This window comes from Micropterus salmoides, unplaced genomic scaffold (assembly GCF_014851395.1).
Source record: "Micropterus salmoides isolate LMB-PRFRI ecotype aquatic unplaced genomic scaffold, ASM1485139v1 Ms_hic_scaffold_2036, whole genome shotgun sequence".
In the NCBI taxonomy this organism is placed as follows: Eukaryota; Metazoa; Chordata; class Actinopteri; order Centrarchiformes; family Centrarchidae; genus Micropterus; species Micropterus salmoides.
The window spans coordinates 1-25,000 of record NW_024041192.1 but is presented as its reverse complement, the minus strand read 5'-3'; the positions used below and the strand labels follow the sequence as shown (position 1 = coordinate 25,000).

At 41.0% G+C, this 25,000-nt stretch overlaps 2 protein-coding genes across 5 annotated transcripts; one reads left to right on the top strand and one right to left on the bottom strand.

The window, feature by feature from the left end:
- The first annotated feature begins 4,518 nt into the window (after nucleotides 1-4,518).
- On the top strand, nucleotides 4,519-18,891 carry LOC119915289 (ras association domain-containing protein 8). Of its 3 annotated transcripts, none has more exons than XM_038734834.1 (6): nucleotides 4,519-4,865; nucleotides 10,214-10,415; nucleotides 12,018-12,811; nucleotides 13,053-13,250; nucleotides 14,954-15,098; nucleotides 16,784-18,891. In XM_038734834.1, exons 2-6 carry the CDS (start codon nucleotides 10,313-10,315, stop codon nucleotides 16,903-16,905), a joined length of 1,362 nt encoding a protein of 453 aa, XP_038590762.1. In that variant the 5' UTR covers nucleotides 4,519-4,865; nucleotides 10,214-10,312; the 3' UTR covers nucleotides 16,906-18,891. The 3 variants fall into 3 exon arrangements, with proteins under 3 accessions (XP_038590762.1, XP_038590761.1, XP_038590760.1); XM_038734833.1 differs by having other exon boundaries at nucleotides 4,520-4,865; nucleotides 10,219-10,415; nucleotides 12,018-12,817; XM_038734832.1 differs by having other exon boundaries at nucleotides 4,520-4,865; nucleotides 12,018-12,817.
- Nucleotides 18,892-20,039: 1,148 nt separating this feature from the next.
- On the bottom strand, nucleotides 20,040-24,404 carry bhlhe41 (basic helix-loop-helix family, member e41). 2 transcript variants are annotated; one of them, XM_038734835.1, is made up of 5 exons: nucleotides 23,529-24,404; nucleotides 23,368-23,434; nucleotides 23,140-23,250; nucleotides 22,926-23,037; nucleotides 20,040-22,647 (listed from the first exon to the last, which is right to left on the bottom strand). In XM_038734835.1, exons 1-5 carry the CDS (start codon nucleotides 23,588-23,590, stop codon nucleotides 21,722-21,724), a joined length of 1,278 nt encoding a protein of 425 aa, XP_038590763.1. In that variant the 5' UTR covers nucleotides 23,591-24,404; the 3' UTR covers nucleotides 20,040-21,721. The 2 variants fall into 2 exon arrangements, with proteins under 2 accessions (XP_038590763.1, XP_038590764.1); XM_038734836.1 differs by having other exon boundaries at nucleotides 23,140-23,247; nucleotides 23,529-24,400.
- Nucleotides 24,405-25,000: the final 596 nt, after the last annotated feature.

Below are 25,000 nucleotides of genomic sequence, written 5' to 3'. Positions count from 1 at the left end.
AAACCAGGAAATATTCATATTTAAGAAGTTGGAATCGGAGAAAATAAAAGGCCCCGACTGATTATCGAAATAGTTGGCAGTTTTTAAATAGTTGACAACTTATCAATAGTGCGTTGCTTTACTTGCCATGCCTGTAAAAAAAAAAACACACTCACTTGTCATTTTATTATGCAGTGAAAGTGCCTTTGAATGGCTGAAGGGAGGGGGGGGGGTACAGCTTATACAACTTTAACTGAGATTTCTACCCTCATTTGTATTTTCATAGAGTTAAAACACATTGATATATTCAGAGTACATTACAATGTCTTGCCTCACACAAATGTTGATTCTGTACTATATAAAAAGGATGAAATAATTTCCTGAATATATATCTGTGCCAGTCATAGTCGTTGTTTGCCTTATGTTGACACCATCTGGATAGCATTGTGTATCCACCTCTTTTTTTTTTTTTTTAAATCAATACAATCTCTAACAACAGGGCTATCCCCCAATAGCAACGCACAATTTTCAAACACTACCACATCACAAGAATCACCAACACGGTGAGGACAAACGGAGAAATGAGCGACTGATCAGTAGCCATATATTACGCTACTTTGTTACCTGTCACCTTGTCACCAAACGTTATATGTGAAGTAGCCGAGGTTAAAACAGGCCTCCCCACTTTTCAACGCAAAGCCCCTGCGCTTTATTCAAGCAGGCAACACCACCTAGAGCAGACTTAAAAAGTAGAGAGGAATTTGATTTAAATCCACTACTCTGTGCCCGCCGGGTTGCCAGATTGGTTGTATGAAAACCTCTGATCACTGTTTAAATAACCAGGCTGCTGTGCTGTTAGCTAGCTTAGCACTGGAGCTCGCCCACAGCCTCAAGAAAGGAGAAAGCTAAATACTCCCTCCTATGAGCTAACCTAACGTGATATACAAAAAGGACCTCATTAACGCAGCAGTGTCTGCACAGTGTGCCCGGACAAACTCCGTATCATTCATTCAATGGGGAAGGGTGCAGATTTTGAAGCCGCCATTGACAGGCTAGCCCAAAGGTCTGCATTGCAGGGCCAGACGTTAGGTTAACAATTGGGCGTAGTTTGCACTAAGACCGAAAATGAATATCTCCACTATAATGATATTGTTCAGTGGTTATAAGGCGGACACGCTGGTCTGTCTACTAAATAAGGGAGTACACGGTTGCAATAAACCCTAAAGTGACACACATGTATGCATCTTATCCATTTGTTTTACCTTTTAGCGAGTAGAGTTCCGCGTCCGAAGTAGCGACCAAATAAAGTCAAGCTGATATTAATCCTCTCGTTTCACACGATCTCTGCATTTCCTATTTCACGCCGAAACGCCCGCATTTAAGTCAGTCTACCTCGTTTCAGAAGCAAGCGGGAACATGCAAAAAAAAAAGTGGTCAAATGTAATCGATTGAACTTTCCATTTGATCCTGCGTCCGGCCTAGTGCTCAGGTTGGCCTCCTTAAAGCGAATATGGGCGGATACCGGGGCGCACTTTACCCAGAAAGCATAGCTGGAGATTTCAACCGGTTTGGAGCATATCGCTAGCCTCTGTGTCGCAATGTCGGCAGTAATACCCTCTCTTTTGTCCTGTCTAAACATAATATTGGTGTTTTAGACTGGTTTCACTTATAACCATAAAGTTGTATAAAAACCGGATTACCTCTATTAGCAAAATATATAAGTTGTGTGTGTGCAAATGTTGCTATATTTATTTTTATTAAATGTCATTGGACGCCACCCAGAATGATTCAAATTTATTCTTTACTGAAACAATAATGTAACAATATAGGTCACATGGTGTCAGTGTCAGGACGTCTCCTTTCTGTGCCGTGATCTCCTGCTGCTGCCTGCTGCAGAGTCAACAAAGCCTAGGGGGCGACTCCACTATATATAGGCTCTAAATATAACTGAATTGTGCTGGAGGGACGTCATTCCCAGGCAAGGAAATGATTTGGCAATCCCTTGTCAGTTTTCCAAAGTGTTCCCTAGGCTGCCTCCTGCGCACTGTATGCGCATACTGCACATGCAAGTTTAGTAACAAAACACCGACCCAAATCTAAAATCCACACCCACCCTAAATAAGCATGAGGAGGGGAAGGCGTGCATTAATCTTACATTTTACCGCCTGGTAAATTTCACTACAAGGGTCCGTTAGAGGGAATGTCTCTTTTAAAGACTCTGGCTGTACTTAAAAACCCTACAATTGATATTTGACTGACATTTATCGTGGACTTTAATAGCATATAGCAACAATTCAGAAAAACTACATAAGAGCATGCAATACACTAAAGACCATAGGCTATTTTCAGTTCATGCAGCAGACACGCTAGAGGTCACTATTGACTTTGTCTGGCAGTTTTCCAAGTTGCACAGCCACTGGTGTGAACCACTATGTAAACTACATATAACTATGTTTGTGATTTAAAAAAAAATAGGTCAATTTTACTTTCAGTGTTGTTTTAATTAAAGCGACCACGCATCATTAAAATTGTGAGAGACTTACCATTTAGGTTATAATTAATTCATCAAACGTAATTAATTTAACTTTAACCTATTGTGTGCAGAGATGAGTAATTATGCTATTGTCCCATTCTTTGAGACTGGAATTGTGTTTTAGTTTTCCCATTTTGTGAAGGTACCAAGCTCTTTTATTTACATCTCAAAGAAATGCAGTGTGCATTTGCCCCACTGCCTTTAGCTGTAGTCAGATACATGCAAAACAAAAACAATCAATGAATAAAATAGTGCATGACGCATTTCTAGAGTTTATCCTATCCAAAAGATGCTAAAATATGTGAAATAGAATGTACCAGGAATGATTTTATACTTAAAGTGTTAATAATTTCACATTCAGAATGGAAATATTCTTCACAAAGTCTTCACTAGCAGAAAGGTCACACTTGAACAAGAATTAATTCCTATACAACCACATTGTATTGGTCATTAATCACGTTATATTCATATTTATATCACTACAATCCTTCTGTGCATTTACCTGTCGATTTAGTGGATTTTAAAACTTCATTTCAAGCAGGAAATATATAGACTGAGCATGCAAGCTAGAACAATAGTATTTGTATGAAATTACTAAAAACTTACAAATTACCACATTTCCATTGACAGATGCTAGAATATATGAAAAATAAATTGATTGAACGACATTACCCTTTTATACAGCACATTTTGATGTCACAGCAGTAAAATCACAGGTGTACCCAGTAATAAAGAAGATGGCTGTAAATCATTTCGGCATGGTGACTCACTGGAAACAGCTTACTGGACCACTAAAGAGCCATCATTAACATTACATGTGCTTTCCTGCTAGTTAAAATGTCAGCTTTGACAAAAGGTCTATCATTTTGAGAAGGATGTGCCAATGACTGAAATGGTAGTTTTGAAAGTCATTAATTCACTTTTATGAAGAGACCCTGATCTTTCGAGCTTTAAAAGAGACTTCATGTTTAGAGAATAAAACTGTAATCCTGAAATGTAGTCTTTAACCAGACTTGATGACTAGGAGCACTTAAACCTGCTGAGTACGCCACCCCTATGTCCTAGAAACCCACCAGATGACTGCTGGGAAAAAAAAGAAGAGACAGTTCCAGCTGACATTTTATTACAGCAAGACAGTTTATTCTGTCACAAGAGGGCAGTAAGCTTCCATTAAAACATGGTCCCATTGCCAAAGTTCATCAGTTGAGCAGTTTAACTGTATGTGTGTATGTTAGGTGAAGTGGAAATATAATGTTTTTACATTATCACCTGTGTAAATTCACTGGGCATAAATATTACTGTACATTCATTTCTTTCATAATGTGAAACAAAAAAAACATATTATAGGCTACCAGATTTTGTATCACTAACCAATACATTTATTGTGACAGACACTTTGTGTTCTTCATTTTACATGGAACTTTTCCTTTATCCTTTGCCTTAATGCTAGGCCTATAATAAAAATATGTCACTGTGTTTCAACTGCACTGTGTTTTTTCATCATTTCAGATGCATGTGGTGTAACTGTATGATATTAGTATAGTTATATTTTTAAGAGTCGATTTTCCGGATTTTATTCTGCAGCGCCTTTGAGTGAATTCTATGCACAATTTTCTTTATCTATGAACCACTTTTACTACATCTGAAAAAATAATCTTTTTTTTAAGATCCTACAGGACTCTCAACTCCTTATGTTGATTAAATACAGTTTCCTAGAGCATCCGGAAAGTACTCAGGTAAACTACAAATCTCTATTTAAATTTTTCAAATCATGATATATTAGACTTTTGATTAGCACTGACACTGCCTTACTGGCGCACAGGCACTGCTGAAAATGTATCTGCAGAATTTTATTATTTTCAGTAATGTTAGTATCTTATCATAAGAAGATGGTCTCACTCTGCACTTTAAAATGTCCTGTCCGTGTGTAAAAGTTGGCTCTAGGCAGCCTCCCCCCTTTGAGTGTATTGCAGCTTTAAACAGTCCACAATGCCTTGCGGTGTCCCAGTTCCAATGCGATACCAGCAGGAGTAATGAAACGGGGAGAGGGGCTTTTTCCGCAGCTTATTGGTGAGACCGCAGAAGAGTAGCGCACAGAGAGGGCAGACAAACTTTCGAAGGGAAGACCAAAACGTCAAGTATATGTTTTTAAAGGCGCCTGTCGCCTTTTATTGTGTTTTTTGTCCAGCAGCCAAACGTTACTTTGTCGCAGTTCGTTGGAAGTGATTTGCTGGGCAATGGTGAAGACGGACACATTTTGCGGAATTCACGCCTTTAACGTTACCTGTGTTTTCACTCTAAACTTCACTTCGTAGAGGGAACACTGAGTTGGATCCTATTTGCACCGTTTAAGGTAAGACCATGACACACAGACCTAACAATGGCAGACTGTGCTGCGGCTGAGCCCGTTATAGTTGTGAGATAACGGAAACATTTCTGTAGTAGAATAGTTGGGTTACTCTGTGAGCCCATTACAGCCCATTATCGCCATTTCTCCAGCTTCGTCCCACTCTACACAAACAGTATGAGGCAGAGGTGTAGTGTGCTGCTAAAATGCACTCATGCAATGTGTCTTTCAGGATGTTAAGTACCGAATTTTCAATCAGATACTTATTTTAAGTAGGCTACGTCTTGTGTGTTAGGTTATGTCTTTGTTAGTTTGAGACATTAATTCAGTTAAAATCATTTTTAGGTGTTCTCGGATTATTCAGACTTTATTATCTTGCAGTTTTATCTTTGCAGGCCTAGATTTTTTGTAGAACATTCTCTTAAAAAATGTTGCTTCGCCCCTAGTTAGACTCTCTCATCAGGTTCAGCACCTTCTGTACATATAACTAACTCTCCTGGTCTCAAAAATCTTTACACATCAAGTGATCATAAAAGTCAAAATTTAAAATCACTTCCAGTTCGTTCTAGTGCTCTACACTACTTACAAACGTACACCAGGTGTAGTAGAACCAACCTGTGGCGTTGTTGCACTCAGCCAAGGCTCACAGTCTTTTTGCTTTGGTGGTACCTTTAGTCCAGAATCATGTAATTTAGTAATCTTTGTTGCTTTTTAATAATGTCATAGCACAATGAAGATCGGGCTGCAAAGACTGGAAAAATAAATAGGTTTAGCCACTTTTTGTGTGTGTCTTACATTGTAGCTGCTGCTACAAAACCGTTTGATTTCTATAAATGCTTTTATGCAAGAATGTGATTCAGCACCAGATGATGTTTTACAAACCACTGTAACCTGTAAACCTTGCCCAGAGGCCTCTTGTTGCCCCGCTGTGTTGCTGCTGAGACTCTGCCCTGGTGCAGGAGCCTGCTGCCTGCTGGCTCTTCAAAGCTGGCCAGTGAGCAGTGAATATGGCAAGGGAACAAAGGCGGCCTTAATGCTGGCTGAACGTGCCGTCCAGATGTTTGAGAGCCTGCCAGAGCTGACCTCCCAAATGGGGGAGGCTGCTCCAGCACCTAATAGTTTAATATCAGACAGGCAGAGAGAGAAAAAGAGGGAAGCTTGCTCCAGGGCAGGGGCCACTGGAGAGCTCCCAGGAGCTGAGGGTGTTGTCTGTAGCGTGACTGGACATGGGTTTAATCCCAAACCCCCCCAATCCCCAGACTGAAGCTAGAATGAGAATTTGGAGTTAGAATGAAAATTCACAGGAAACGTTGAGCAATGCTTTTTTTGTTTTTCACTTTCGTGTTTTAGGTTGTTGGGCTACAACAGATTGTTTTCAAATGCTGTACACATAAAAAAAATACAACCTAAATAAACTGGGAGGATGCTGACAATATGAAGCCTCTGTTGCTCTTTAGAAGTTTCATAAAGGAATAGAAAACCATTAGAAACTTAACTTCACCTTTTTTGTTTTTCAGATACCGTATGTCAACTTAAGGATTGCACATTTCAATTATTCTGAATGTTGCAAACCCTCCTTTGCTGATCTTTTAATAATTATTCAGTTTAAGCACACTTTAGATTGAATGCAGTTCTTTGAAGTGTCCTTGCATAGCCTGTTTCCTGTTGCACAGAGCAGAGGGACCCATAGCTTTCTTGTCTCTTAGTCATGGCTCGTTGCATTATCACAGCCCAGGAATGCTTACACTTGATGTTATCAGTTTCCACTCCACAGTATCAAGGCCCGTCCCTGGCAACAGTCTTTGCCCTGCTCTGTAATGTTTACATTTGCAAAGGGGAATTATACACGCACCAGGCTGGCATACTGATGATGAGGAACTTCTTTATTCAGTTCCCACTGCAAGACCCCTAACTTTTAACCATCTTGTCAGCGTGTCTTACATTAATCTTAAACTGTTGCCATCCCAATGTGTTTCAGGCCCAGGGATTATACTGGGCTGTAGCACTTGATGACATTCTAGAGGACTTGAAAGCAAGGAAAGAGATTTCTCCATTTAGTTCCAACCGAGTCACCACCATTGCCTCCACAATAAACCAGCGTCTGTCTCTGGCTCCTCACAGAGATCTATTTCACAACAGATCTGTTACCAATTACGGCAGAGTATAAATCGCTAGTAATTACATGTTGCTCTACAGGGAGTGCAATTTGAATTAAAGTTTGGTTAGCAATAGGCAAGGAGGTTTAAGTACTAGAACAGACTGCTGCCGCTCCAGTCTGTAAGAAGTAACCCATTGTCTTTAATCAACAGCAGTGTGGGGGGAGTTTTGCATGTCAGAAACTATATTATTCTATAATAAATGAGTTACTAGTTTTAATTAGCTACTTAAGTATAATTTCCTTTTAACGCACAATGCCTGAACCTCCATGCTACGAGAAATGGCTGTATTGTTTTCCTCCTTAGTGAACAATGGTCAGCAAACTTGGATAGGAACCAAGGTGTAATTGCGTCTATTCGTGGAGGGAGTACTTGTGGAACATTAGTGTTTTCCTGTGAGATCATTTCCCTCAACTTGGTTTAGTTGCTGCCCCACAGGCTTCCTCCCGAATGGAGTTTAGTCTTGGTTTTGTTTTAATGTGATGAATGCCCATTTTGTTTTCCTCAAATACCCCCTTATTCGGTAAACTGCTAAACTGCACAATACTTGGGACAGTTTGTGATGCTTGACAGACTAAATACCCAAAAGAAGGAGTACCATATTTAAGCTCGTACAGTTAAAAACTCAAACAGTATTTCTTCATGTTGTATGTTACAGCAGTGTGTTGGTCGTGATGGAACGCCCCCAAGGAGCATATGGTAGGTTGTTTACACCAGCAGCTAGTCGAAGCCCTTTTCCTGCCAGCTTGGTGTGCTCCTGTAGGCCTGGAGAATTGTCATCAGCAGCCGGGCAGGCAGGCTGCTCAGTGCTGCTCACACACCTCGCTGCTCTGAGAGGATCTTCATCTTGAATCAACCCCACTGAACCAAGACGAGACTGAAACAAACATGCTCTGGAGTCATGAGTTTGATGTTTTGCTGCAGTTGATCATCTGAGCTTAAATAGAATTCACAGAATTTAAGCCCTCTTCTGTCTCATGAAATGCCTCTCTGGCAAAGGACGAGCTGCACAAATCAGAGCATCTCCCCAGGCTGTGGCTGTGACAGGCCAGAGGAATGGAGCTTGCAGAGCTCAGGATGGCACTCTGCCCCGCACCGCTGTGCCTGTATCATCAGTTGGGTTTTCTGGGTTAATGTTAATGAATATAAATGTTACGAGCCTGGACCGGAGCAAGTGACATTTATAAATACCCCGCTGAGTCTTGTTGAGCTTTTGCAAGAAAGAGGCATTGAATCGGCTGTTTGTTTTGCCTTCACTGCACATGAAATATTCAGTTTTGTTGTCTTTTTTTTTTGTCTGTTTGTTTTGATTGAAAACTATTTTTGCGACTATTCTTAATGCCAGTGCAGTATACAGGATACCATGCAGCGGGCCTTGTAAAGCCTGACTCAGTGTTGTTAAAGGTAGTATTTTTTTTAAGGCACTTTCCCCTTCCCCCAAGGTTTGTATCCAAACCTTCTCCCAGGCTGATCCACTATGTCTGCTTTGCATCAAGACCTAATCAGTCCCTATTACTGTTTCCACATCCCTGTGGAAAAAGGGTCAAACAAACTGGTGACAGTGTTTTGGGTTGCTGCAGACACACTTTAGTGTGCTTGTGTGTAACTATTTTCCTGTTCCTCTCCATCCTTCAGCCCTTAATGCCATTTAAGGGCAGTCTGAATGAAGGACAAAAGCACTTTCCAACCGGCTCTGTGAATACACCAAGAAGAATAGTGATCAAGAGCCAGGCCGCAGACAGAGCTGACACTTGCCACCGTACAAATGCACGTATTGGATTAATACTAAATGTGCATTTATGCACACACTTAAGTCCCTAAATCGTTAAGTTTTGTTTGTTTGAAGAGCTCAAATGGTTGTGCGATTAATCAGCCAGGCAATCGATTTTTTAATTTTATTAGCCCTTTAAGTAATTTATCAAGCAACAATCCCACACATGTTTTTATTTTCTTAAGTGTGAGGATTTTCTGCTTTCCCCTTTCAGGCTAAAACAAATTTGAAGGTTTTCCCTTTGTAAACAATTAATCAATCAACAGAAAGAAATTTTAGAATAATCAGTAATGAAAATAATCATTAGTTGCTTCTCGATCTGATTGTCTAACTCTTCAAATGATACCTTGCCGCACTGCCTGATGGCTTGACCATATTAAGAAAAGCAGTTGGTGGAGGGTAGGACAGGCTGGTGTGGATGACTTTGTGAATGTGGATAGGGAATATGCAGGCTAGGGGAGGTGTAATTGGTGGGGGGTTGACCAACAAAAGGACCTTTTGACTCAGTAGTGGAGGTCCAGTGAAGGTTAGATCCACGGAGAGTGATACAGATCCGAGGACATGGCATTCAGTCTCTCTCACTGCACTGTCCTTGAAGAAGGTTTTAAAGGATATCTCCCCTAGATGGGTATTTAATATATTGTGTTATGTCAGTAGTTAATGTTCCTATTTTTATGTGTTTTGTAAATCTGGTAATGGGATTAACCAGTTTACATTTGCACATATGATGTGAATATTTAAAATGCTTCAGCATTGATTATATCAAAACAAGCTTCTTAAAAACTGCCCATCTCTATCTATTTTGTGGTATTTGTACTTTCATAGTATTGATTGTTCTGATGACCAGTAGTGAACAATACTTTCTGTCAGTGCAGAATGCGGGCCATAACTATGTTACATGTGTTACAGAACAGTGAAATCAAAAATAAATCCCTATTCTGCTCTCTCATATTATGATTCTTCCGGCTCTCCCGTTTCTTTTTTAATTACATACCTTCTCTGTTTCACTCTCTGTTCATGTCCTCTTTTCCTCTGTGTCGCTGACTCAATCTTCCTTCTCTGTCTTCGCTCAATTCTCTATACAAAAGCAGGAACTGGACTTGGGAATGTCTGCTGGCAGACTCTTCCTGCGCCCCCAACAGACATGTACCTATTCATAGAGAAGAACAAAACAACAGCATTATGGCCAGATGGTCCTGGCATGCCTGGCTGTATGAGTCCATTCTCAAATGGACTATCTTTTTACCATAAGCTACTGCCAGAATACCCTGACTCTACTGCTTATTTGACTCCTTGTGGTAGTAGGTATTGCCGAAGGTGGAACTGTTTGCATCTCTATATCCTTTAAGGCGACTGAGCATTACAACTGTGGCCTAAAGCACATCCTGACTAACTACTTCCTGTTTTCCCTTGTGTTTCCTCCCCACTGAAGTAGCCAGAGGGGCTTCAGCTGCCCTGCACCACTGGAGCCTTCAATAATGTTGGCGCCAACACACCACAACCGGCCCCCTCACTTCTGACCCAAAATGGAGCTCAAGGTCTGGGTGGATGGAGTCCAGAGGGTCGTCTGCGGGGTCACTGAGGCAACCACCTGCCAAGAAGTGGTGATTGCTCTGGCACAGGCCATAGGTGGATCATTTTCTACTATAAAAGCACAGATGAGAAACAAGCAGACCTGTTTTTGACTTCCTTGTGCAGTGTAATTGGATACAGTTAATATGGATGTCCATTACAATCATACCCAGGTCATTCAGTACGAAGCATCAGTTACACGATTGAGTGTAATCACATAATAGATCTTTTATTTGGTTTTAGTAACCCTCATGTTTCCTGCTCATGTGTGTGAATTAATCAGCTGTTGTCAATGTGAGTCCAGAAAGATCTGGAATCTGCTCTGAATAAAAACACTGGTAGCAAACCATCAACAACAAGCTATATTTCTTGTTGGCAAACAGTGTTGTGTACACCCAGTGATTGTATACTTCTGGTTTGGTGGTTAAGCGACACTATTGACATTAGATGACATTCTGCTGTGTTGGTTTTACAGGGAGCATTAAATGACAATTTCCACATCTGCCTTGCTACATTCTTGATTTATGGAGAGCTGATGAAATTCAAGCAGCGCATTTGGTTACAAAATAGTGCTACACTCTTCAGGCTTACTTTGGCATAATTTAAACCATTGAAATTCAGGCAGAGCGCAGCTCTTGTTTGCCAACCCTAACCCTCTGTGTGTTGCCCTACCAGTGTGGAAAAAATCTGCTTCATGTTAGTTACAGGTTGATCTGACTGTATAATTCCTCTATATTAGCTACACCTCCATCTTAAAGTTGTTTATACAAGAGAACAGACTGCTAATCTAAAAATGTCTCTCTCTTACGTAATGCATCACAAGTTCTTTGTTAGTTAACATGGTATTTACTTTCTTTGTATTCTGGCAGAGCTTTACAGTTTTCTTCACACGTCACACATTTTGAAAGTACAAAACAACTGAAGTGTATTGTTAAGCATTCATTAACTCATAACTGTAATTAGGTTCTCCAAAATTGCCCTTTTTTTAGGGTGAAAATAAATCCTTATGAAGAAGTTTCCAGCCTGTGTGTTAAGCTCCTGCTGAGATACAGTGGGTCATAGTCAGAGGCTTTATGGTTACTTTCTTGGATACAAGAACCCCCCCCTTTCCCATATGGCTCCTTCAGGAAAGGGGGCACTTGAGCACAGTGTATTGACATCACTTCCCACAAAGCGTAGGGTAGGAGGAGGGGAAAGTCTGACTCATCCCTCAGTCTCCTGCCAAACCGAGAAAGCAGCACTTCTGAGCCCCCTCCTCTGCCCTTTTTCTATTAAAAACATATTTACCATGTTAAGTGATCAGACATCAATATTGATTTAGTACTTTGGCATTTTACAAGTGTTTACGTGTGTCTACACGTTAGCCTACTACAAGTGTTTAGTTAAACGTGACTCCATCAGGATGATAATGTTGTTCTGTTTCTGCCAGATGTGTAATTAGACAGATGTTTGCTAACATGTTATCTTAACAGTTTCATTAGATTGATAGTATATCATGGCTGCGTTTCTATGAGTTCGTTTTGCTTTCCACCCCTTAGTAATCAAAATTGCTGAAAGCAACTATAAATAAAAGCCCTCATTCTTGCATTTCAGGGTAGCCATCTACCAGCATAGGAATACTTCTTTTATAGGTGTGGTGTTTTGTTGTGTTTTTTACAGGTCGCACTGGGCGATACACTTTGGTAGAAAAATGGCGGGACACCGAACGTCACCTAGCCCCTCATGAGAGTCCAGTGGCTTCTCTGAACACCTGGGGCCAATATGCTGGTGACGTTCAGCTGATCCTGCATCGCACAGGCCCCTCACTGACTGAACGACCCCCGTCAGAAGGACCCCCTCTCAGGGGGCCTGAACGTGGGCTGCATCGACAGAGCCTCCCTCCCCTAGCAAAGTTACGTCATCCCAATGATCGCTCCCTTCGCCGCCGTGAACCGCGCCGCAAGTCGCTCACGTTCACGGGTGCACCCAGAGGCCTCAGGGAGATACTGAGTGGAGGCCGAATTGGCGAGGCAGAGGCTAAAAGAAGACTCCTCCTGGGAAATGGTGGAAATCACCACCATGCAGGACCAGCCATTGGAACTGCATCGCCGGGCCTGTGGGCCTGTCGCATGGAAGACCTGGTCAGACTGGTTGGTCTACAGAGAGAGACTCTCAATGTGCTGGAGAAAAAGCTAGAGGGCTATGAGGCGGAGCTCCAGGCCTGGGCTGAAGGGCGAGGGGGGAGAGGTGGAGGGTGCATTGGAGACCCTGGTGGAGGAGGAGGGCTGATAGAGGAGATCCTAAGACTGGAGAAGCATTTGAGAAAAAACGAAGTGGAGATGGAGGAGGAGGAGTTTTGGGCCACTGAGCTGCAGATTGAACTAGAGAGTGAGAGACAGCTGGAGGAAAGACTGCAGGAGCTACGAGGACGCCTGCAGGGCTGTGAACTGCAGATTGATGAAAAGCTGGCAATGGTACAGGTGTGCTCTTTGTGGGAGATTTTTGAGAAATTGAATAAAAGGCTGTATTTTAGTTGAAGGTTTTGGAAAAAGATCAAAATAACCAGCAAAGAACAAACACAAATTGCTTAGTCGATTCTTTATCAATTCTTATTCATTGTAGTTGTTCAGCTATTATTAGTTCTAGTGATGTTTGCATATTGTTATAGGTGTTTTCCTTCTTTTTCCATGTCTGTTTGTGTCTTTGTGACATCAGGGTGTAGAGGCCGGCCTGGAAGAGGAGCGGCTGCAAAGGGAGCGGCAGGAGACCCAGTGGGTCACTGAGGCAGAGGCTAGGGCTCAGGTCCTCAGGGTCAAAGCAGAATTAAAAGCCCAGGAGAGACAGGCTGTCCAGCTGGAGAGCAGCTGCAGAGCTGTGGATCGGTCACTTGGTCAAAGCAGCAAGAAACTGCAGGTGAAACATATGCATGCGAGTATTTTTCATTGCCCCTAGTTTTTCAACAAAATAGTGCTGCAGGGTGATGAGAGAAATAATCCATCAGTAAGAATGCATTTAAATATCTTCTGTGAATTGTCTCTTTCCGTGATGCTGAGTCCCTGCCAGTTTAAAGGGGAACCCCACCGATTTGTTATTATTTTTTATACATCAAAGCCTCTTTACATGTCTTGGAGAGTACTAATGTGAAAAAAAGTTGCATGAAGCCTTTTGTGGCTCCAGAGAGAGCTGTGAAATATGACAAATTGACTCAAGTGATGCCACTTGACTACAAGTTCGAAAATGAAAAACATCTGAGGGTTTAGAGTTGAGTAGAGATGAGAAAGAAGTGAACTTACCAGACCTCTGTAGCTCACTCCTGTGTTTGAGGCTACATTAGCCACTACTAATAGAGATGGGCGGATTGATACTGTGGGATTGATACTTTGATACTCACAAGCTACTCATTTGGTATCAGTTTCTTTTAGAAAATATAAAGAATACAATTACATCCATCCATCCATCAAACAGAAAGGAAACGTAGAGTGGAGTCGCTACTTTTCACTTGTAGTTTAAAAATGCAGTAAGCTGGACTATTTGTAACACACAGTAGTGCATCTTGCAAATAGTGGAAGTTACTCTGGAAAAAACACGGCCTGTTATAGAAGACTTAGAACTTGCAAATGTGCACATATTTTACGTTATTTTAATTAATTGTATTTATGTTATAATAATACATTTATTTATTTTATTATTATTTAATCAGTATTTCTCCAAAATTCTGGAGTAGGCAATTTTTTACACTTACTAGCACAATTTTTATTTATTTAATTGTACTCATTTGCTTTTGTAATAAATGGCCGGTGTGTGTCATGTGATTTGCCTTTAAGTATATGACCTTTTTTTCTAAGAATGACCGTTACTTATGCTCATAAAAGAAATGATTGTTATCATATCAAATGAAATAAAAAAAATACCTAGCTACAGGCATAACGCACCCGAATCTCTGAACTGAACTGTTAGCGGTCAAATTGCATTGTGGGCAAAAAAGAAGAAGGTATGGAATTAAAAAGATACATATGTTGCATCAATGTCCATCATGAGTCCGACACTGTTATAGTAGTACAGTGCTAAATAGGTGGAGTGCACGTTTAAGTATCACTGAGTTTGGAAATAATAAATAAGCTAATAATTTTCATATATTTGTGTTATTAGTTTGCTGTATATACAATAGGGTGCTTTCTAATGTGTGTTTCAATTAATACAGCAAGTCAGTTAGAAAAATGAAGACGCAACAGATGCTTCATTTGTTTTTTTCAATGTGACAAATAATGTGAGAATTTGTAAAAAATGAGTGAGTTATGACACTGTGTTAGATTAGGTCAGGTTAGGTTAAACTTTATTTTAGTTGGAACTACGAGAGTCAGCCTTGAGTAGCCAATCTCACTTATGGTGGTGTCAGTTGGTGTTCAACAAAATGATGATGAATAGATGTATGATCATGTTAATGCCGCCAGATGTGTTTTGATCCTGTTGGATAATAACTAAGATTGACAACGTAATTGCCGGTGTCCGGTCACAGTCATATATAATCTGTACCTGTAGATGTCAGTCAGTTTGAAGCTGCTTGTTATGCTTTCGTGTTTCCTGAAGAATCACTCTTTTGTGCCGTTTCATTCAAGGACATGCAGCACGAGCTGGAGCTGCTGACCAAGGAGCTGAGACAGGTCAACCTGCAGCAGTTCATCAAGCAGACCGGCACCAAGGTCACAGTGCTGCCGGCTGAACCCACTGAAGATGAAAGTAGTCACAACAGCCATGGAATAGGTAATATAATTATAAAAGTTATAAACATTAAATGTGTGGATTTCTCTTAAGGAACCCTTTGGAGAGGAACATTTTTGTGCCACAGGACATGCTTAAAAAAAGTCACATATAGTGTCTTGACATAAATGACAAGTAGGGAATTGATCTTGTAGGTACAGTATGTAGGCAGTGACATAGGGGTCAGCTAAGTGTAACTGATCTTAACTGGTCTGACCCTAGACAGGAATTACAACTTGATCATATGTCAAAGTACATGCTGTCTGAGCATAAATGGTGCTCTTTGGTTGCCATTCAATTAGGCAACACATGAGTTATTTTGATTAAAGTGCATGAAGTGCAGTTTTTCTTTGAGTCTGCCTGTGCAGCCATTCTGTTCCATCAAGGCGCTTATTATTTTTCTACCTCTTGTCTTGACGGCCTGCTGAGAGGAAATGACTCAGCTGAGTGTGAATGTGAATTTATGTGAGTGAGAAAGATTGAGATAGAGAAAATGGGGAGGGAGCAGGGGGTAGTGGAGACAGTATTAGTTTTTGCCCACTCCAGTGGCAATTACAGTCTCCATGCCAACAACTGCCTGGATACAGACAGACCCGGCGTCATTCATTCACCCTACTTTCTCTGTCCATCCTTCTCCTTCCATCACACTGTCCCTCTATCACATACTCAGCAGTTTCTGTGATGGGCTCATTGGACCAAAGCTCTGTCAACCTGCAGGAGACTCTCAGCGAGCTGACACACAAACTAAGAGTGCTTCTGAATAATGGGAGCGCTGTCACAATGCAATAGAGGCTATCCACATTAACTATCACCAACTTAACAGTAATACAGTACTAACTTAATTAATGACAAATAGTAATTAAGATTGATTTTCAGGAACAAGTTTGAGGTAAAACTCAAACTCAAACAGCAGTGCATTATGTGTTGTAACCAGAGACATAACCACCAGCTTGTAAAATAAAGCTTGGAAGCAAAGAGCTGGATATCCAATTTGCAAAAGAATAATAATATACATAAAAGGTACAAACTGGTATTTTTAATGCTGGATATTATGTAGCACTTGGATTTCAGAAAACAAAAGTTCAATCCAGTCTACTCCCAAATGAACTGCATGGTTGTGTGAAACATGGAGATGTCTATGGAGGAACAAGTGGTAGCAGTAACGGTACACCTACTTGATTTGATTTGGTCTTTAAGTTAACAACACAATCTTAACTTGAATAGATGACCTCTCTGAAGAGCCCGGATCATTTTCTGACTGCGTGACATGTACTTCATCATTGCGTCGTTTAGAGCAGTAGGTCTGTTAACGGAAATGCATTTCAGTTGTGAAAAGTAATGAATTGAGTGTTCATGTCCTTCTAGTAACCTTCTAGTTCATGAGTGTAAAATCAGCAGGCGCTTCTGTGCCTGGCCAGAAAATTAACTGCATTAGCTGGTTCTCTGCATGGCTCAGCACTGCCCCCTGGTGGCACTGTATCAGAGAAATCATATAGCACACACAGGGCTCTGTATTTTTTTTGTAATAAGGGAATGTATTGGTATTTTTTATGAACTTCAATTTAATAAAGTACATTTGAATGTAAGTTTTAAATTCTGACTATACATTTTCAACACCGAACATTTGAAAGACTCTTGTATCTAGATTAAGTTTCTAATTTTCTTTTTTCATGTGTTTTCATTCTCAGATTTAGTTCCCCTGTCTGGCTCATTGAAGCGTCCCGTCTCATCGCACCCGATGTCCAGTCACCTCCGGGTCCTACACAGCCCTCTCAGTTCTGGCCTGAACCCAGAGGGGATCTATGTGTGAGACAGATTCGCTCGGAGGGGGCACATCATGTCTCCCTTCCGGAGCCCATTTCACTCCAGAACACATTTGTAAGTGGATATCTTTGTACAGGATACCTCAGTAGCACACTACTATGCACTGTTGTCTCAGTTAACTGAAGGCAACCTTGAGTGTTCAGACTCAAATAGTGAAGGAACATTGTTGAGCTTTAAATGGAAGTCATGGAGCACTTGCTGGGAATGAAAGATGGTTGGAAGCTATGGCATGAAGAAAAACACACAGCAGCTGCACGTGTCATGGGTGCACAGTCTCTGATTAGGCTTTTTAAACATCAGGCTGTTGTGGATTTTATTTCTAAACATATCCACTTAATGTACTTTTACTCTCACTTTAGTACCTGCTGAATGATTTGTATTGTTGTCTCACAAGCATCATGATTCAAAACTATTGCCTTTTGAACAGTATCCTTGAGAATCTTGGTATGTGAATCTATGAAGTATATCTCTAAAATCTTATGTAGTTTCTGCAGTGAATACATTTTACTCAGCGTAATGACTGGTTCTTATATAAGTAATGAAGGATCCACTTGTGTCTATAGTAAAACCGAATAGAATATATCATTTTGCATATCAGAATGTTTCCTTCTAGCTCTGACTGTCTGCTCATGTTAAAACTATGCACAAATGGTTAATAGTTTTGTTACTGAAGAATGTTCCTGTCTGTATGCACCCAAATGATGGCTTACTGTAAATATGTTTTCTTACTTTTCACCTTTATTTAGTGAATTATTATATTTTATTACAAAGCAGAGCATTCACAGTTGCAAAAATGCAATGCCCTCATTCCCGCAGTAATATCTGCGTAATGAAACAGTGTTAATTATCCTCTTAAGCTGATTTTGTGTTGTTTAGACGACTACACATTGTATTTTTGCCAAATGTATTATGCTTGTTTTTCTGTAAGAATCGGTGGCCAAAGATTGGCAGGTCTTGTTGCATGATTGTGTTGTTAATATAGCCATATCTGGATGTGCAGAGAACCCACAGTACAGAAAATCAGTTAGTTGAACCTAAATGTGGTGGCATGAAATAATACAAAGGATGGCTACAGCTACAGTGCGTGTGAGAGTGTGAATGAGTCAGTGATTATGGAAACGTGTGTGTGTGTGTGTGTGCGTGCACACAGTCAGAATAGCCAAGGTATGAAGCCCCTTTTAGGATGTAGTTCAGCTGCTAATCACATCAAAGTGCCTTATATTAATTCCACTGTGGGTGTATTCAAATAATGTACAGTACAGCTTTAGTAGAGACATTGAAGCAATGATCGTAGTCAGTTTAGATCAAATATCGTTAGATGTATTAGTGCCACATTGCTGCACAGAGAGAAATTACAATAGCACAGCAACTAAGAGGAACCTATAATTATGTTTTGTCTGTCAGTATTTTGTAGAAATGTCAGTGGAAATAACATTACTGATAGTGCTTTCCACTTTGCTTCTGTAATATTTGTCACCATTACACTATGTGCTGTGAAATGCATTCACATTTAATCTGATTTATTTCATCAGGCAACCCATACTGTGTACTGTAGTCACCAGTTTAGATCAGTACTGTCACCCTGGATTAAATAGTTGATGTGATATAGAAGGGAAGTCCACCCTGTAATATTCAGTATCTACAAAAACATCCTCGCTACAGTGTGTCTCTCTGCTTTTCAAATGAAGGAGAAACCTGTTTTAAAATTCTTCTGATAGTCTATATATTGGGGTGGATTTTCCCTTTAAGAAACCACTTGTGTGCATTATCCACCCTGGGATGAGGCGTAGCTGTGGTCACTGTTTACAACCGTATATATTCTAGAGAACTGTTAAGATGTCGATTGTACATAACCTGTTTTTATTTTTTCCTGCCTTAATATAAAGTGTTGACAGATGTATGGCTGTAACTGGCTGCTGATATGACATGGATTGCATGATTCAATAAACCATCTGAATGCGATGTGTCACAACTATTTGCCTGTGGAGGTAAATGAGGGATTTGTACTGTAATGTACAGTATGTGCTGTAAATGTTTTTCAAGCTGTTCACCAGTAGATGGAGACCTTCACTCACTAATGGTAGAAAGATGGCCACAACATGGCCAGAAGAGAATAAAGGAAAAACAACTTTTTCCCTACAGAAGAATGAAATGAGAAGAAGTGTTGTGATCATGTAAAATGCAAAGTAAATTATGATGCTGACTAGAGCTGCAACGATTAGTGGATGAACTGATCAACTATCAACTATTTTGATAAGCAATTCATTTCAGTAATTTTCCAAGCAAAACATTTCCAACATTTGCTGTACCAGCTTCTTCAATATAAGGATCTGCTGAAAAGTCTTTGGGTTTTGGACTTTTGGACAAAAGAAGCAATTTGAAAACATCACTTTGGGCTCTGGGAAATTGTGATGAGTATTTTTCACATTGTTTTTTTTAATTCTTTTTTCTTTTTTTTTACATTTTATAGGCTAAACAATTAATCATGAAAATAATATGCAGGTTAATCTATTATTAAATAGTCAGTTAGTTGCAGCCCTAATACTGACAGACCGTTGAAAAAGTAAAGACTGTTGGGACCCGGGCTGCACCATAAGGCAACATGTGTGATCTTTCCAAACCTTAAAAGATTTAATTGTTGCCACAATTAAACAGTGAAGTTTCAAGACTGATGAAATTATTCATTAAGATTAAAACAAAATTGCAGTAAGCCTGTTAATGGTAACAACAAAGACTGGATTTGATCCTGCTTAAAGCTTTTGACAGGTTGGGAGGAGGCCCCTTGTTTTCCATCGGCCTGTACAAGACTGAGGGTAATCTCACTTCATCATCCTTTTATCACATGACATTTGTTTAAAGCCCTGGCTTACTGTACATTCCTCTGCTGCACCCTGTCAGCTGATTACAGTCTTTGTAACAATACATTTCATCTACTGGACTTCCATTATTGTTAATTCATAAATTTTACAAGTACTGCTGTACTCTGAACTGTTTGTCTTGTCCATACATAACTTGGTGTCTTACAGTGTGTATTGTAACCTGTGACCTAAATATTACATAAATAGGTATTTGTTGTGTCACACGTGCTTGCTGAAGTTGTGTTGAATAAGGAGAAGCCTGCAGAGTTTAGTTTTTGATATTTATTTTACAACTCATCAGCAATAATTTAGAACAGCATATGTGTAAAGCATTAACGAAATGTGCAACAATTGCTCAGTTAAATCTTTTTTAAAAAATCCATAGACTTCTACAACATTGACATAGACATGTATACTTTATGGTATATTCACAAAAACCTATTTACAGATGCACATGCCACTTTATATAACAGTTGATAACAGATTTGAGGCAAAACCAGCTGAAGAAAACTACAAAAGCAATGTCATGTATGCAAAATACAATGGAAATCATCAGTCATGTGTGAAACTTAAAAAAGCTGAACAACACTACAGTTGCGGGAATAAATCTCTTAGTAAACAGGCCAAGATAAAGTTAAAGTTCCTAAAACAGCAATGGTCACAAGACCACAGCTTCTTTCCCACCTTTGTCAAATATTTGAAAAGCATGGCTTTACATGATGATGGCATCTAACACAGTGTCTGGGATAGGGTGCAGGGTTTTCAAATCTGAATACGATTTTAATAATTTTGTCTAAACATAAGCAGTTTTTTGTTAAATTACTTAATCACCACTTCACTGTGTGCATGAAATCATCACAAAGCATGTGATGTCTCTGCCCTCTCATTTGTAAATGAAGTCATTTTTATTTTAAGACAGCTGAACACAACAAAAAGGTTCAAAGAGAACTACAGTGATAGACTTTTTAAAATGGTGAGGTGGCTGTTGGGGTGGGGGGTAAAAGCAGAAAAAAGTGCACTTTACCTCTCAAAGAGTAAAGATCATTGTACATACAAACTTTAACAGCTGGGAAAATACAGGTACATTCAATATCAAAGATCTATAAGGTGCTATCCTACAATGTTTCCTGGAGGTACAGGAGGTCACTGCATCTCTGTGCTGAAATGCTTCACCTAGGGGATGTACAATATGCTGGTCAAGCAGCCCCTTGTGAATGAAAAATTTAAGGAAACCAGAGTAAGCTCAGATCTGTAAAAATGTGTAGAGGGCAATCAGGCATAGTACCTCCCCCTGATTTCATTATTATCAATTTGTAATTGTTAAAGTGGCTGAAGTTTGTATTTTTCGTCAATAATTGAGATGTATGTGTTGGGAGAGGGTGCCGTTTATTTCTCCTCAGGAGGGACAGTAATGTGCCCACCCCATGTAAATTTGGGGGTGAGGTATGCTGGGGGTTACACTTCCAGGAGCATTTCTTTTATAGGCCCATTTAGTGCACATTTACATGTTCCTGAATAAAGACTGTTTTCCAGGTAATACTATTTACAGTCAGAGTCAGCCAAGCTCTTAATAACCTTGGCAGAGGTCAATTGCAACTTCATACATCCAAAGAGACTCGCTGATTGGGATATTGCGCACTGTTGTAGTACTCAAAATTTTGGCACCAATGCTGCCATTTCAAAATATTTTATCAAAGAGGATAAAAAAAACTAACTCCAGCAGAACACAGCCGTGTATTAATGTCAATCATTGTCGATAACCGTTAAGATTCATGAATCTAGCATAAGTGCAAAAGGCACACGCCGTCACAACTGTCCCCTGTTTCGCCAAGATACTGTACATGAGAATCTCTTCTGTGAAACCTCGTTTTGAAAACTCGCCTAATTAAAAAAAATGAAATACATAAACTCCTCAGCAGAATGCACGGACAGGTAACAGACAAATTAGCTCGTTTGACAAGCAGAAAACTGATCATGTGGGTTCTCCTCGGCTACGTCACCCTCTCCGTCGTCACTCACGGGACTGTCCTCGCGATCCTCAGGTGAGCCTATCTCAGCCTCGTGTGACTCGTCGCTGTCTGGGCTATGGGAGTCGCTGGACTGAGAGGACGCTCCAAAGTGCGCAGACAAGCCGGGGAAAGCGGCAGCAGCAGCCGCGGCCGCCGCTGCTGATGCGTGTGCGGGGTATAGCCAGGGAAAAGGGGACGCAAGAGCGGCCGCCGCTGGGTACATGTACTTTTCAATGTTGCTTTTATCGAAAAAAGGCATATAAGACGCCGCGGCCGAGGGGTTGATGAAGTAGAAAGGCATGCAAATGGGTGTCTGCTGTCCCACACTGCTTATTCCCATCAGAGAGTTCATAAACGCCAGATCAGGCCTGGTGGCGTCTGTGCCCCCTAACCCGTTCCCAGGCCAGTTCATCTTTGGTTTTTTGGCAGCGCGATCATCTCCAAACTCTTGCTTGATCTTCACTGCCTTATGTCCCTGCGCCTTATTGCGCTCACATTCTTTATCTTTGCCATCGCTCTTTTCAGCCTCGCCCCCGTATCCGCTGTCAGTGTCTGTGTCATTCTCGTTAAGCTCCCCGCCTTGGGTCCTCTGGATGACCGGGACACAGTTGGCTTGGCTGTCGGCTTTCTGCCCATCCTGTGCGTCCCCAGCTGGTAGCTGGTGCTGGAGCGGCGGCGCGCCGGACTGGAACTGCGCCAACACCTTGTGAAGGTGGTTGATGAGCTGCGCGCACCTCTGCTCTCGTGTCGTCCAGTTCTCAAACTGACTCAGGTGCTGCAGGACCTCTTTGGCACAGGCCTGGAACCCGGAGTGGAACGCATCCAGATCTGCATGAATGGAAGATTTCATCGACCGGTCCCCTGGGAAACATGCAGTTCAAAGATTAACAGATCATTATTCTGTAAGGTGCAGCACATCATAAGCCACTGCCAAGAAAAAACGGACGCGTGTCACCAGCACGTTTTTCCACTAAAATGCGCATTATCTCTATGTACCTTGTATTTGTTCCGTTCGTGTAGGCTACCTGTTCTGCTATTGTAAACTCAGACTCTCTCTACAGAGATTAATAAAGTTTAATGGCATGCAACCAGTAATGCGACCCCATCTCACTGAAAATGATCGAGTTTGTTCATCTTACCATTCTGCAGAGCGATGATCTTTTGGTGCTGCTGCTCAGTGACAGCAGTCAGTGCGTTTAAGTGTTTCAGTGTTAACTCCAGGACGACTGCTTTCTCCAAATGTCCGAGCGTCTACGGAGAAAAACGGAAGATCAATTGGCAGTTTACTCACTGTCATGTAAAATGAGGTTCGCTGAGCACGTAAAAACTTTTTGCATTGTGTCATGGTCTCACCGACAGTTTCAGATGTTCGGGTAACAAATCTTTCAGCTGGCCAATACATTCGTTGATTCTGTCTCTTCTTTTCTTCTCTATCAACCGGTGTGGTAACTTGTATGCGTCCTGCTGGCAAAAATATATATGGATTATACATGTCGATTCTGCTGAGTTTCATGAACACTCAAAGGCTGGTTAATGAAAACAACCAACTATATTTAGATTCCCTTCGTATTTAAAACTCACCTTCCCACCATCCTCTCGCTTTATCCCTCTTTTGGATTTGCACATGTAGAGTGAGGGGTAGTCCACCCTAAAGTAAAGAGGAAAGTGTCCGATTAGTCACCAGGCTGTCATAACAGTTTATTAGACAGAGTTTGACAGAGTTTGCCAAAAGCGACACTCACCCCAAGAAATCTGCGTGCTCCATGAACTGTCTGTCCTGTAAATGCGGTATTCTTTCATCCATCACTTCTCTGCTGCTGGTTATCCGCTCCTGCGCTTTTTTAAGGAAAAGCTTGTTATTCCAGGACACACAGACGGACGGCTAAGGGAGATGATGCACAGTGTGTGTCCTCCAGTGGAGCTGCTCTTCAGACTGATGTCTATAGTTCCCTGAGCAGCCACTTCGTAAAGCCGTCGGTGCTGTGGTTAGAGCGCACGCGCGCCTCCGGTAGGGAACAGCTTCCGACTCACGTGTAGCCTGCACCAGCACAAAGTCCAGTAATTAGACCTTCTCTGCGTTATAGCAGCTATCGCCGCTGTTCCTATAGCGATGTAGTCCAAACACTTTCGACCTGGTTATTGAAACGTGATTCATGCGCAAGATGTAGCGGAGAAAAAGGCGCACAGGCGTGAAGAGAGACAGACTAGTCCACAAAAGCTCACTAACGGTGGTGTTCGTGCATCCAATATAAAATGTCTCCCAAACTTCGCTGTTCGAGTCTGTCTTGCTGTGCAAGTGGAGGACGGGCTGATAAGTGGCCGGAGAGGCTGTCAGATCTAATGTGACACGTAAATAACTAGAAAGCACCAAACTATTATTGCACACATTCACACATTAGAGGGAATCCACAAGTCCTACATGCTCTTCTATCACTTTCTTGTTGTTGCAAATGATTCAATTTTTTCCCCTGTTGTTCATTTCAGAAAGCACATTTACAACTGGGCACATCCTGATCTCGCCAAATGAAAATAAGAGTGAAGCTAATATCAAGTGAAAACATAGAGGTTAATGTGAAGTAACTACAGAGCGTAAACATGGGTCCCCCTTCAATTATTCAAGGTGTGCGCGTGTGCACGCCGTGCGGGTTCGTCCGCGCGTGTCTGTCACTCTGTGTTGTTGCCCGGAGCAGGGAAGGGCAGCCTATTCATACATCTCAAGTAGTCCAAAGCTGCGTTGTCAGTAACCATGGCACCGACCCAGCTGTGTGCTCAAACACGTGCGTCGCGGTTCTTTATTAATCTCAGCATGGGCGCTGCTCTCCCGCCTTCATCTGAGTGTCTTTCTCCAATAATAAAATATTGACATCACTGCAACAAAGGTTGCCTAGATAATTGCTAAATTAGTTTGTTTTTTTTTAACAATTAATTGCCAAATAATTATGACATTTTCCCAAAATAATAAAGTCACTAATTTTGTGATGTTATTGCCATGTGTCACTTGTGATGCAAGTAAGCAAGATCGAAAACGTTATTACAAATTACAAACCTTTTATTAATGACTATAATAACTAAGTAAATCTGACTGTCGGTGACACCTGTTCCCCTCTTGTGAAAATTGAAGTGCTCAAAAAACACTCAAATCTAAGCCCCTGTGATGTCCTCACATGCCTTATGATCACATTACTTCTTCCTGTGAGTCATGTGACTTTTTCTG